At 33.6% G+C, this 15111-nt stretch overlaps 2 protein-coding genes across 2 annotated transcripts; one reads left to right on the top strand and one right to left on the bottom strand.

The window, feature by feature from the left end:
- Positions 1-363: 363 nt before the first annotated feature.
- LOC138321577 (dynactin subunit 6-like) lies at positions 364-5874 on the bottom strand. Its single transcript, XM_069265345.1, has 7 exons — positions 5818-5874; positions 3533-3597; positions 3188-3293; positions 2866-2942; positions 2541-2588; positions 1925-2067; positions 364-1494 (listed from the first exon to the last, which is right to left on the bottom strand). Exons 1-7 carry the CDS (start codon positions 5832-5834, stop codon positions 1402-1404), a joined length of 549 nt encoding a protein of 182 aa, XP_069121446.1. The 5' UTR covers positions 5835-5874; the 3' UTR covers positions 364-1401.
- Positions 5875-6114: 240 nt separating this feature from the next.
- Positions 6115-15111, top strand: LOC138321578 (calcium channel flower homolog). Its single transcript, XM_069265347.1, has 6 exons — positions 6115-6452; positions 7885-7957; positions 8481-8606; positions 9898-10005; positions 10250-10398; positions 11008-15111. The coding sequence occupies exons 1-5, from the start codon at positions 6353-6355 to the stop codon at positions 10365-10367; spliced, it is 525 nt and encodes a 174-aa protein (XP_069121448.1). The 5' UTR covers positions 6115-6352; the 3' UTR covers positions 10368-10398; positions 11008-15111.

The raw sequence follows: 15111 nt of genomic DNA, 5'->3' as shown, positions 1-15111 counted from the left end.
ACAACTATAACTGATTTAAGATATGGCGTCAAAAGCTTTTTAAAGATGGATGTACAAACATACATTTTAGATCATCATGTTTCGTCCGTCATCAGTTAACTTTTCACTGAAACGGTTTCTTCTCAATAACTGATGTCGAGGGTATTGATATTAGGCCTGTGGCATGCTCTGATGAAGGGCTATCAAGTTTGTTCAAAAGAATTACCTTGATCTCCATTCAAGGTCATAAGGGTCAAATAGGGTAATACAGTACCTTTAAACAAAGTCTTGTCGATAACTAACTTGAAGAAACCTTGAGACACGATAATAAGACTGTGACATGCTGGAATAAAGAGCTACTTTACTTCCACGGTCTCAGAGGTGAAATACATGTAGATTAAAATGCTGGAATAAAGAGCAACTTTACTTCCACGGTCTCAGAGGTCAAATACATGTAGATTAAAATCTTCAAATAACTTCTCAGTAAGTTAAAGACCTAAAGTATTCAGAAATTGGGCCTGTAGCATGTTGGATGAAGTACTTCAAATTTGTTCACTAGTGACTTTGACTCGCTTGGTAAATATATCAAAAACTGGCATGTTCATCTGAAAAGTTCTTAGTATACAATATCTTACCGTAATTGTTTTGTCCAAGAGCACTTGTAGTCAGATGACCATTAAGGCCCATTTGGCCTCTTGTTTCTTAATAAACCATATAAAACCTCTATTATTTGTACATTGACGTGATTTATTAAATAAATACAATGGTTACTACCACATACAGTAATTGTATATTGATAACAACATATTATACTACAAACAAAAATTTATTTCACTTGAAATTAAATTTGTTGGTTTTTGAATTATCCAGAAAAAAAAATCCTTTTAATTAAATCTATTGTTTTAAAATTATTAAAAAAAAAAAAAAAAAAAAGCACATGACCTCCAAGTTATAGCATCCATATACCAATAGAAGCATAAAAGCAAAATCAAAAGTATGTACATAATATGTATATTAATATTTTGAAAATACACTAATTTGTATACATCAAAATAATATAGTTTAGCTTATACCTGAAGACACATTTGGACTGGTCTGGTTCAAAAACTGAAACAACTCATTAAGAAATTTTAGGTGAAGAAGTGAAAGCACCACCAATAAATGCATGACTATGGCCTTGACATCTTACAAGTTCAGTTACACAGACAGAATATGTCAACATAAAATATTGCACTGTTGTTCTATGAAAAATAAGCTTTCTTACATCCATAAAGATACCACTTATTAAATTAAAAATATCTTAAGCACTTGCTAATTTTAAATAACTCTGAAATGATTTGTTCTTAATTTTTCTTTTTTTTTTTAAATTCTGTTCAACGCATGGTAAAAACTAAAATGTTCCCAATCCAACATTGATGTGTATCATGTCCGTTGTGGAGTACTGGATTTGGTCTTTTTAATGTAGTGGTAATTTGGTAAAATCTTGGTCAAAAAGTCAATCTGGAGATTCTGAGTCTGCAAATCAAAATAGAATTAATTACTAACAAAATATTCTGTGATAGGTTGATCATCTTATCATGAACATACATTTATACATTATATGATTGTAATAACAAATTATTGTATGTATATAGTAATAATTATAAAATGTAGTTGTTTATACAGAGGATTTTTGACCCTTGCAAAAGTATGTATTTATATATTTTTACTAATTTATTCTAAGACTAAGACCTTGAATTTCCAAATTTCTTGAGAGACATTTTCTATTATAGATTGATTATATGAATCAGCCATTTGTAGGTGATGTTATAAAATAATGAATATGTCATTTTTTTGGTTATCAAAGAATTATCAAAGAATTTTTAAGCTAATCAAAATACCTGTTACAAACAAGACTGAATTAAAATTAATTTTTTGTGAAGCATAAACCTAGACATTAACTTACAGGTGGCCTTTCCCTCTGTACCCGCCGATCACACGCCTTGCCGTAGATCACAGTGTTGTCTGGTAGTGTCTCGTGACTGGTGAGAGTACACATAGAGCCTATGATACAGCCTGTCGTTAAACCAACTTGACGGCCTACTTTTGCTGCAATGGTAAATACATTGATTTATTATATGTTATTTAAATACATGAAAGTGTAAATCATCTATAACTGTAAAATTAACTAATACCGAAATACCGAACTCAAAAGAATTTTTTGTTATCATTACCGGTAACTTTTAACATGAAAAAGGTTCCCTGTTGACAGTATGAAGACTGCCTTCATTATTATATAAGACCACTTTCTTTTGAAACCAAATGGCACACAATTCGAGCTGTATAGAATAACACAGTTGACTCAGCTATGAAGACATTTTTTTTTTCTTTTTCCTTGAGAGGTTTTTATACAAAACATGAAATGAATATTAAAGGAAATTGTTTTTTGAAATATGGATCACCAGGTTATAAAATTAAGAATCACTCTCTTAGCTAGGTTATAACGATACTTTTTTAACATCCTCTCACGAGCTTATAAATCCTATATAATATAAATAAAATTCAGAAAATGACAAGCTCACCTTTAGCTTCAACAACATTATGGTCACCAATCTTAGTTGCCTCTACATCTTTACACAAGTTAAGGTTGAATATATAGGTCTTGTTTCCATCAAAGTTAAACTTAAACATGCACAGAACTGGTACTCATTTTACACCACTAATCAAAGCAATATAGGTAAACACAATTGATCTTCATGTATCAAAATTAATCTGATATAAATATTTGTAAGGTCAAATTCATGCATAAATATATCAATTCGCTCTTCTAAATGAGCCATTCAAATTAAAAGAACAAATGAGCGTGAGCAAATAAGACATATATCATGAAATCATGATAAAGGATACAACATCCGACCTCAAACACATTGTTATTGCCAATGATCATCACTTGTTGTGTATTTGCATCTGTTCCGGCTGGGTTTCTGCAAAATGAATTAAAAATTTACAAATCAACAATTACAGATTCAAACTAAGTAGACTGTACATATATATTTTGTAATTTACATTGTAACCACACAGATACACAAACATTAAGTTAGTAAAACATAATTAAATATATTAAGTCTACTGTAAACAATTCTTTAGAACTCTACCTATTAAGACTAAATTTTTGATAATATATGCACAGTAACAAAAGTTAAAAGAACAATTTGTTTATCAATTGTACCTATTGACAATTGTAACAAGTTCTTCAATGATGTTATTTTCACCAATAATGATTGGCCCATCGTCAGCAATGATGCGTGCCTTGGGATGAATGACCGAGCGAGCACCTGTAAAAAACAACAACATAAAATTCTAAGGAATTCCTAGGTTGATACAAGAATGCAAGACTGAGGAGAATGATAGATAGATACATTATGTTGCATATAATGCATGTAAGCAATGTACAGGGACATCAAAGACGATTTAATTTAATTAAGGAATTATACAGCTACAGAGTTTAAATGCACCAGTCTTTAAAGGAAAGGACAAAGTTTACTATGAACATCCTCTTTTTCTCTTTACTTACCAATAGTTACATCTCCAGCTATTTCACACTCATCACAGACAACGGCACCATGGGAAACAAGTGCCCTGCAGAAGATAATTATTGTTAATTTTATGTAATGTTACATTTTTTTATAATATAAGCTGTATTACTTCTGGTCATTGGAACAATTATAAACAATTAAAAACAATCAAAGAATTTTGGTACAAATAAAAAGTGTCAGCTGCCACGAGAAAATGCAAATTGCTGTATTTTAGTCTAGCAGAATTGGAGTTAATCATCGGCATCAGTGACCAAATATAGCTCAATTGATAGAGCATCTGGCAGCGTGTATATGTTCAGAGGTCCCGTGTTTGAGGGTTGGTTTAGATCTGGCTGCTATACATTTCCTTCTCACCTATATATATAGCTGTTACAAAAATTACAAGCTTGCCAGCCCAAGTTTCAATTATTGGGAGTATACATGCTTACCAGGGGGATATGCAAACTAGATAGTGGTTGTGTCTTCAGGGAAATCACTTGGAGAAAAGACAAGTTAAGTGCTCTAATTTGAATACAGTGTATAGCTATCAGGGAATTTTAGTGCAAATGCTATGATTGATTGAGTTTTACCTGTTCTGTTCCGAAAATTGAGATCATTCCAATTAAATGTTGATCATGAGCAGCAGGCATTTGTGAAATCGTGTATAAGCTGAAAATTTCCTATTGTTACATTGATTTTTTAAGTCGTTAAATCCATTGGTCATGGAAAGTGACGAGTACCTCTGATTACATAGAATGACGTTATCTTTTAATATAACTTTTAATCAGTACTGCACCATAAATTTTGGGTAAGTTGAATCGTCAGTATAATTTGTATAGTAATGACCCAAAATCTGGGCTGTGAATCACATGATCAGACATGTGACTTCCGGTACTTTAATATATAGTCATTTAATTTGTTAACCCACTGCTGATCAGTACACATGGACAGTTTAACGCTGACGATAAGGTTTTAAAATTTCATTCAAGATGGACTTATGAAAATACCTTCGTTTTGGGGTGTATTGCTACATCATTTTTATAAAATCACTTGCTTATAACACACACTCCCTTTTAAGCAAGACAATTAAATCTTCCTTGACCAAATCTGCTTTGGCAGATGACACGCTTTACGAAATGAAATCATGCGTAAGTTAATGAGATATTAGTTGCAATATTGTAGCTCAAAAGACTTTTTGACAGAAAATGGTGTCGTCTTTAGAGCTACAATTGGTGCCTATTACTGCTAATAGAGCAAAGTAATGATTATGCAAACCATTATAAAACATTTGTTTGCATTTTTTATCGTACTTGTTTGATATCGCTTACCTACTAGGCAATAAAACTGAACCACATAAAATATCAAATTCTCATCGAGGCATTATTTTTTTACATAATACATATGAAGGTCTTTCTGAAGGGAATTTATACGGTAAGTCCACAAATTGTGCATTTGATGTCTTGTGAGTGGTACGGTAGATATTCAGAATGGTAGTTATGTTTGTTTTGGACAAAAATAATATGTAAATGCATGTATACGCATAAAAATAATTGGAAACCTACAAAAAAGTATAGAAAAACTATGCCCGAGTGATTTTCGGAGGCAGTGCTCCACTACGACACATAGGGACCAATTTGTACCCGGCCGAAAGGTATAGTAGGCCGGGTACATATATTCGTTCTAATGAGATATCTGCAAAAATTGTAAATATGATGAAAACATGTCCCAGACGATGAAAACATGTCCCAGACGAATTTAGGGCACCTGGCCATATATTTTATTGGTTACAGTTTAAAAACATGGATTAACTGCTGATCTCTCATATAGGCTAATATAAACAACTTTATCCTTTTTCAATTCATATAGATTCCTGCATTTGCGTACAAAATGATCCCTCAATATTTGACAAATACAGGACTGTTACTCAAATGCAGGATTATCTCGCATACACGCCGGGAGTGTCCCCAACCTGTTCACAGCACTGACAGTCTCTCTCGAGCTCTCGCCGAGAGTCTCAGTCTGCGAAAAGTCGAACACGGAAAACTGTAGCTGCGATGACGTAGCTCTGAACGACGGACGGAAGATGGGGACCGGAGTGGAGGCAGGGTATGATTATTCGTTCTAGGAAAACTGAAACTTAACTTTACCCATAGTCATCTATCTACCAAATTCTGAGTAAAACAGGGTATAAAGTTAACTTTGGACTATTCTTACTGAAGGGAAATATAATTGTAAAATAGGCATTTCATAAGATTACAGAAATCATGAACAGTTATGAACCTACTTCGGTTTTGCAGACATTTTCCCTGTGAATGTGTCGCTTATGTTACCAAAAAAGTATTTTTTAAAGTAACAAATACTTTTATTTTTTATTTCAAAAGAAATCAGAAATAGACATGAAATAAAGAAATGATACCCTTATTTACTTCAGAGACCCATAAGAAAGAATTTTTGTATTGATTTTAATGATTTAAACGGCCTCGTAATAATTTCTAAGTTTAGATCCTAGTCCGGATAACAAATACGGACTATATATTTTATGATAATGAGGCGCGTTCAAAGGTATTGGGCCTACCACTGATTAGCTGGTTATAAGTTTCCCAAAGTATCAAGGAAATAAACGAATTCCATTCTTTATTTTAAACACAAAAGTGCCAATAAACAGGAAATTCAACTTTACAAGGGACACTACTCTGCCTAACCGGAAGTTACTATTATTGAAAACATCGATGAACACGTCAAAGGCACACGGGGCTGAGTAATGTGACATTTAAATATATTTTGGAATATCTGGACTAATTGTAAAGAACATTTTAAGCATGCAGCCAAACGCACAGCAGCCGCAGCCACAACAAAATGACCAGGCCACTTGGTGGTTCAGAATTCTCGTTAAATCGATCGGCACGATAGGCGGTCTCAGTAAGTATAATGGTCAGCTGTTCCTCAGTTCTTCGTTCTGACAGTTGTCATTCAGAAGTCAGATTTTTGAGTCTGCGATTATGATACATTTTAGCGGACTTTGTAGTAATGTAAATGTTAACGGATGTAATTTTTTTTATTTTTAATTTAACTTTTATTTTTTATTCTATTGTATTGCAGTTTTAATGACATTTCCCATACTCAGTCATTGCCATTTTACCAATGTGTCTAGAAAATAAATAAAAATGTTTACAATTTATATCATGAGTTAAAAGAGAAAGTTTCAAACGGTTTATTTTTCATTTATTATTTGAGTATTAGACTTTATTATTATTTTTTATATATTACAAAGCAGTATTACTAAAAATTAGTTGATATTCTGAAATTTAAATAGGTTGATTTCATACATATGTAAGAGGGGTTGAAAATACAGCATCTATTTCTATGTCATCCAGGGATAGAAACTAACTTTTTCAATAAACTAGTCTAAAGGATTAGTAAGAAATATATTTAGATAGTCCTGTGTCATTGGTACTAGTCCTGAGGCTAAGTCACGAAGTGACGAACTGCGAATTCGCCGGAGGTTAAAGGTGTGGAAGGGGGGGGGGGGGGGGGGGGGGGGGGGGGGGGGGGGCTGGGGCCCCCTTCTGCTGGGGTGGGGGTGGGGGGGGGGGGGGTGGGGGGGGGGGCTGGGGCCCCCTTCTGCTGGGGTAGGGGCCTCCCCCGGAAAAATTTTAAAACCTAGATGCTCTGAGATGAGCTTTAGCATATCCTGAGCTCTCAAATTCTGCACTTTTATGTTCTTAAAATGATGATTTTTATTTAAATGATATAGATGATGATTGTTGTAAGTTAGCGATGTGTAACGCTATCTTTCATCGGCTGATGCAATCGTGGTTTATCCGATGAACGCATTCCTTACGTAAAGGGCTACGGAAAGCACGTTTCAGAAAGTCGTAAACAACACTCATGATAATGTTTATAACATTGATGTCCATATACCACAGCCCTGTGGCTGGTTCTCCTAATAGAGGAGGGATCTACTACTACTACTACTACTACTACTACTATTCATTCAGATGTCATTCTTACGAGAGCATAAGTATTAAACTGATATGATAACTAGTCCACGGGACTATCAGACAGACAGAATTGACTAGTCCATCAGATTTTTAACTAGTCTCGGACTAACGGACTAGTGTTAGTTTCTATTCCTGTCATCGTTTTGAAGACTAAAAATTAATTATAATTTAATGTAACCCAGATCTGTGTAATACATGCATGTGTATGTAATGGCCCTTGTCATGTACTATATCCACCTAAATACAGCATTAAAAGGTTAAGATGAGTAGTAAAAAAGCATGGCTATACTGGGATTTAAACCCCGAACTAGAACTTCTTAAAATCTGTAAACGATTTGTTTTTATTGCAGTTGCCATGATAACTGGAATAGTTACCTGTATATCATTATCTGCATTATGTATTGTAGCAGGAGTTTTACAAATGTAAGTATATGTATATATGTTTTGAAAAGAAGTAGATAGCATCTCAATCTAGGGCTTTTTTTTTCAACATGAAGTAGATAGCATCTCAATCCAGGGCTTTTTTTCAACATGATTTGGGGCCGGAATTCGGCCCCATTCCCCATGGCAAAACCTCTAAATTTTTCCCAATTCAAGCCTTGAATTTCCCAAAATGAAAATTTCTTGAAAACTATTCAAAAATATTACATGAACTTTCTGTGAAATTTGTTTTTATTTTTGAGTTAGTTCCTTTGCACATACCATAATATAATAATGAGTCTATAATAAAATATAACTGTCAAATCAAAGCAGTTTTTGCTGAATACTATATAAATCTCTATTTGGCAACATAATTAACCCAAGAACTAGTTATGACCTAACTGCTTTATTGCACAAAAGTTAAAAATAAACTCTATGGTAAATAATAGGCGAAAATAACTATACTTGCTAATTTGCTACAATATATATAGGTATTTGGATATAGATATTTTCTCTTTACTTTCAGGTTAGCTGGATTTATAACTGTTTTATTTGAAGCACCATGCTGCTGTCAATTTATAGAATTTGCAGATAAAGTTGGAAAATTTTCTGACAATAGAGCCCCGTGGCAAAAGGCAGCACTTTACTGTGGGTAAGTTTCCCAGCATATTTAACTGAGGCAAACATTGATGTATTCACTTGAATTACTTGAACAATTGGACATGATACCACAGGTTGAAAATCCATGAAAAGCATGTTTTTAGCTCACCTGGCCCGAAGGGCTGGTGAGCTTATGTCATGGTGCAGCGTCTGTCGTCCATCCGTCCGTCAACATTTCCTTTAAAACGCTACTAGTAATAGAGTTCTGCATAGATTCTAACCAAATTTGACCAGAAACATCCTTTAGGAAAGGGGAATAGAGTTTGTATAAATTTTGGCTCTGACCCCCCCAAGGGCAGGAGGGGCGGGGCCCAATAGGGGAAATATAGGTAAATCCTTTAAATTGCTACTAGTCCTAGTGTTCTACATGGATTGTAACCAAATTTGGCCACAAACATCCTTTGGTAGAAGGGGAACAGAGTTTGTATAAATTTTGGCTCTGGACCTCCGAAGGGCAGGAGGGGCAGGGCCCAATAGGGGAAATAGAGGTAAATCCTTGAAATCGCTACTAGTCATAGAGTTCTGCATGGATTGTAATCATTGGCTAGAAACATCCTTGGGGTAGGGGAATAGAATTGGTATAAATTTTGGCTCTGACCCACCGGGGGCAAGAGGGGAGGGGTCCAATAAGGGAAATAGAAGTAAATCCTTTAAATCGCTACTAGCCATAGGATTCTACATGGATTGTACCCAAATTTGGCCACAAACATCATTGGGAAAAGGGAAACAGATTTTGTACAAGTTTTAGCTCTGACCACCTGGGGGTAGGAGGGGCAGGGAATTAGAGGTAAATCCTTTAAATTGCTACTGGTCATAGGGTTCTACATAGATTGCACCCTAAATTGGCCAGTATAAAATTTGGCTCTGAACCCTAGGGGGCAGGAGGGGCAGGCCCAATAGGGGAAATATCGGTAAATATTAAAATTCCTTTAAAAAAGAAACAATGAACCTGTATTCAGAACATAACTTTGTATTACAAACCAGGTGAGCGATACAGGCCCTCTGGGCCTCTTGTTTTTTAAATTAGCTATGAATAAGAAAGTTTTGTCTATAATTTTTTGATCTTTTAAATTTTTCTGATGACCTGTCCTTTGTAAGGTCCTTGGATCCCTTGTTCGTGTTATAACAATTATTTCTGTAATCTGAAGGAAGGAAGGAACACACAAATCTTATTGTCAAATTGACAAATGCATCTTCTTCTTCCATATTTTAGCTATTTTACCTTAATTTGTAAAGTCCCAAATAATGATGGTATGCTAAATTCAAGTTTTACTATTTTCCAGTATGTCGCTGGCCCCCGTGCTGATGTGTTTCGGGATGTCAACTGTATTTGGTAGTGCCCTTGTGTTTGTCTGTGGTGTTCTGTATGGCATGATGTTCCTGGGCAGAAAGTAAGTATACCACATATTTACTGAATTTAACTCTATGCTGTGCTCAGTGAATTGTGCAGTTTTGTGAGGGTTGAAAAAATAAAAGGTGATGATTCAAAGTTCCCTTATGCTTTTAACTCCAAAATTCTGTGATAGTTAAAATTACTTCAGCGCCTTGAGCAAGATTAAACAATGTAATTCATCAGAATATTTGCACTCATTTGTGTTACTATTTGGGTAACCTGCTCCTTGTCTTTTGTCACAGAGCTGACCGAGATGCCATGAAGGCCAAGGCTCGGGGTGATGACGTTGAGATGCAGGCAACTTTAATGGATAATGAAGAGAGAGTTGATCTACATGTACCTGACACTCAACCAAAGTGATTCGTGTCTCTAGTAGTTCAATAGATGAAAGGTCAGCCACATTTCATACTATATCCATATTTACATTTTAAGTTGACATTGTCCAGTGCATGACTGCCAGTCCATTATTTAGCATAGCATCATTATAAGTGTGACACCACAGTTTCCATTGCAGGTTTATGGAAGGTAGATGTTGAAATTAGTGTTCCATCCTTGGCTATAATGAGATGTTTATACATTATAGACACAAAATGTACAGAGTATAAGGTTACACCTGAGTACAATATTGACTATAGTCTGTCGGCAACATGAAGATATAGAAATCCCCCACCAACTACTAATTAATTGTCTGAAATAATACTGTTGCTTATAATACATGGGAATTATAGAAATATAAACTGACTAGACAATGGCCAACTCAACAAGAAAGGCTAGCATGCCTATTGAATTTGTCCAGCTGGCATCCATCCTCCCATAATTTCCAACTGAAAGCGGTTCAGTATTTAAAAATATCATGCAGAAATATCTATGACTGTTTGATGCTGTTTTATTAAGCACTTCACATTCTGTGAAATACTAGCCATCTTCTATCTGTTATCATAAATACTATCTGTTATGAAAATAAGTTGATGATTATAATCTGACATTTGACTTTTTTCAGATCTGATAACACTCGTTTCCTGTGAATGACCGGCAATATCAGAGAGCAGGTTCTTTTTTCCAGGGGTTGTTGCTGGGAACTAAAGAATAAACGTACTTAGGAGGAATTTTTAGCTAGAACTAATTTAATTTCTCATTACTACACAAAAAATCCTTCTTATGAAATAGGTAGGTGTGCCAGTACTCTATACTCATATGTTTCAGAGTGTGTGTGGTCTTCAGTGCCATGGGATTAGGGATAAGGGAGATAATCATGTGATGTTTAGCTTAGTTTTCTCATCTAGTCACATAGTATGGATTAAAACCTGTATGATTACAATTATCAGGTATTCAATGTTTACAGTATAATTTTAATTTACATATCAAGAAAAGTACATGAAGTCTCTCAACAAACTATATATTATAATATTTAATTTAATAACTTACTGCAAACATTTTTTAATAGAGCTGGTTTTGAAACAATACTTCTCTTTTAATTTGTTTTTAGAATTATTTAATTATATATTTTCAAATTTTGTAATTTAAAAATAAAAAGTCAGAAACCAATTTTTGTCACAAGAAAGGTTTTATACATTTTGAATGTATTGACACATGGATTCCCTTTCTATACAGTTTACATGTATATAAATATTGCTAAAATGATCTTCATTATTGCCTTATAAAACTTCCTATGAGTTTTCACTTACCTAGAAACCCAGTACCACGTACTCATAAATCAATCTCTATATTAACTCCATAGTGTTCGGTCATATGATGTAATGTTCAATTATATGCATAGTGTTCTGTTGAATTTTGCTCTGATGATGTGCATTGGTGAAATGAATTACTAAATGATAAGTTTGTAGCATGTTACAAACAGATTGTGTTAAGACCTGTACACTATAATTCAGGACCCATAACCTACTGGGCCTAGTTCTGACCAATTAATGTTTTTTTTTTTTGTGTTTTTTTTTTTTTAAATCTTATTGTTATTTATTTTACATCGATTGTGAAACAAGTTAAACAAATCTTTTTGATGGCCCGGATGAAAACACATGAGACTCTAAAAAGGGGAGGAAACCGGAGTACCCGTAGAAAACCCACATGATTGGGCAGGTGACCCTGATCTTTTCATGTCTGTGCGTAGTATCGAGCCCTGGCTGACTAGGTGAAAAGCGAGTGGCTTTACCACTTCACCACCAGATCATCCCATATTTTAATGGATAGTTTGACTACATATTTTTAGCTGAATTTAAACAGGATACAATTATTTATACATGTATAGGCTTATCATTGCTTTCATGATTATAATTTTATAAAGTTTCTGGCATTATATTATGATTACTAATTTTAAGCTCTTATTATAGCATTCTTTAATTATTTTTGATGAATAAGTTTAAGCAGCTCACCTACTATCAACATAACTTCTGCATTAAACAGTTAGAAGGAAGCACATTCTGAAAAGTTCTGAAGATATCTATTAGAATGCAAAGAACCTGTATCAAGTAAGTTTATTTTCAAAAATGTCACTGGTTAGTTATTGGTGTTTGTAAAAAGTTATTAATTGTTGATTCAATATGACTCTGATTTACATATATAACTCCTGTGACAAATGATCATGAAAATTTGACATAGAAATCAGGGCTCACATACCTGAACTGCTAGTCTCCATTCTTAGCCCTATACTCTGCTAAGCTACCGCTTTGTATTGATTATGAAGACGAAGTGAAACAAAGGGAAGAAACTTTGATTCATCGTGAATGACGGGTCTGGTCATGAGATAGGCTACATGTATAAGCTGAACCTAGCCATTAATCAAGGCAAAATACCAATGCTGTAATTACATCTTGTCATATCAAATGTTGAGTTGTCTCCCCCTGGGAGGTGGAATCTTGTTGTATGTCATTAATATCATTTATTTGCGAGAAAAATTAAAAAAAAAATTTATAATCAATTTGTTTTAAAGACTCAATATGTTATAACTGCTCTGTTTATTTATGTTTTATTTCTGTGATCTGTGATATTCAAGTTGGACCAGTAAACTCTCTGATAACATTTATTTCCATTTGTGTCATATCTGTTGTTATTATGGTCATAAATTTATTAAAGGGATGCAATTATTTTTGAAAAAATATTATTTTAATATTTTATGGTCAAATAACTAATCAGAACTGCATTCTCCCCTATTAAGACTTATTATTTTTGAACACTTTTTATTCAAAGGCTGGAAAAGTTCATAACGAAATTTCAGGGGTGAATGAATTAATCTTGAAGACCCCATATTTGTAATTGTTATTAAGTTTGTTATATCAAGGCCAGAACAAATGATGAATACAAAACTTAATGCATTTAAATCATTGTAAAAGTCATGGCTTTGTAAAATATTGCATTAACTATTTGATACGATATTGATACATGTATCTGCTATTCCATTGCCATATGTACAGAATCCTTTTGTCAAAAGCACGACATGTTTTATATTTATGTCTTCAGGGTGTTCAAAAACATTAGAGGATAGTTCTGAATGTATGTTTAGAAAGTATTTATTTTAACAGTTGAGCTGATGTGTAATTGGAAAAGTGAGAACTTTAATGTATTTTGTAAATAATTCAGATTTTTCATCCTAGCACATTTTATTTTACATTAATGGTACATAATACATTATGCTCATTTATGTATATAAAAGATCAAAATCCTTTCAAAAAAATAATTTAATGAAAAAACTAAATTTTGTGCTTTCTGAATGCCGATATAAAATTTATGTGTTAATAATGATTATGCACATTGGATGTTTAAAAGGAAATGGTCTGGTCATGAGATAAGCTTAAATGTTCTCTTCTGAAATATGATGTTATGAATTCCATGTGAATTGTATTGTATGTATCAAAAGAACAATCAGTTAATCATGAGGTTAAGATGTATATTTAGTGAATGTTGAACTATGAAATAGCATAGATAGACTTGCCACCAGTTTCTAGAATATTAAAAGTACCACTAATATTTGGCTTGATTATTTTGGTCTGTGCAACATGGTTGATTCTAGTTCACCATCAGGGGGACATAATCTAGTATCAGAATGAACAACTGGTGGCCATTCTAGTAGGTTGTGTTATACATTTTATATGGTGTAGTTGTGATGACAATGTTTGATGTAAAAGTGTATTATAAAAACAAAGCTAGATATAATACGTACTTTGAAGATTTATTAAACATAATGTATTAAATGTTAAGGTTACATAGTACATGTTAATGTATTGTGAAGTTTTTTGGTAGTCTTGCAGTCCCGATTACATTGTAAAATGAATATGTAGGTATGTATCAATGTACGGTAGATGTGTAGTTGAGGTTAAATTTTACGATATACATGTACCCGATACATACATGTAGTATTTGATTGATGCTTAGACTACCAGAGGTATATGTGTATGTGAAATGTATGAATGTAGGTAAGGTAACAAACAAGATAACAGTGTAGTGTTCAGTCATGTAATGCATCATGTAGATTTATGAATGGTTATTTGATAGCATAATTCTTTGTAAATAATTATTATACTACACCACAGAATCCATTCAAACTACAATGAGTTATTGTCAATACATGTACTTATGGTAAGTATAGATTGATGTATTTACGGTATACCTGTATATGGAAGTCCAGTGTCTGTTCACTAAAATGTTTGTGTCTAGCTAAAATCGCTCAAAAGTGTACCATGGCCCCACAGACTCCGAGCACAGGGGATTGTAATGATATTAGTCTATTATAACAAACCCCTGTGCTCCATGTTAACAAGATTGATCAACTGTTTGCGAGTAAATTTTAACGTAATGGATAGTTTTCACTGATAGCTATTTTTATCCCATTTTCTACTTTAAGTCGAAAACCTGGGAAAGAATACTTCTATACAATATCAGTTTAGCTGTTGTTTCCTGAATCAACTAAGAACTTAGTTCAACTTATCAATGAATTAGAATTTGACTGACCTAGCTTACAGGTGACTGTGTTGTTACTGTTGTTTATGACTACTGTGCTAGCCATACCTTTGTTAAGTAATGCTTTGTTGTTGGGAATAATTGTCTTCTATATGTTATTAAGTGTGACCAAGTGCAATAAAGGGAGATAATCTAA

The sequence above is a fragment of the Argopecten irradians genome, chromosome 4 (genome assembly GCF_041381155.1).
Source record: "Argopecten irradians isolate NY chromosome 4, Ai_NY, whole genome shotgun sequence".
Classification (NCBI taxonomy): Eukaryota; Metazoa; Mollusca; class Bivalvia; order Pectinida; family Pectinidae; genus Argopecten; species Argopecten irradians.
This window is presented reverse-complemented; position numbering and strand designations above follow the sequence as displayed.

Coding starts and splice junctions, on each gene's coding strand:
- LOC138321577 (XM_069265345.1), bottom strand. Junction 3,294..3,532: donor AGCTGGAGATGTAACTATTG/GTAAGTAAAGAG, acceptor TGTTTTTTACAG/GTGCTCGCTCGGTCATTCAT. Junction 2,068..2,540: donor TAATGTTGTTGAAGCTAAAG/GTGAGCTTGTCA, acceptor TTACCATTGCAG/CAAAAGTAGGCCGTCAAGTT.
- LOC138321578 (XM_069265347.1), top strand. CDS start 6,353: ATGCAGCCAAACGCACAGCAGCCGCAGCCACAACAAAATGACCAGGCC. Junction 6,453..7,884: donor CGGCACGATAGGCGGTCTCA/GTAAGTATAATG, acceptor TTTTTATTGCAG/TTGCCATGATAACTGGAATA. Junction 7,958..8,480: donor GTAGCAGGAGTTTTACAAAT/GTAAGTATATGT, acceptor CTTTACTTTCAG/GTTAGCTGGATTTATAACTG.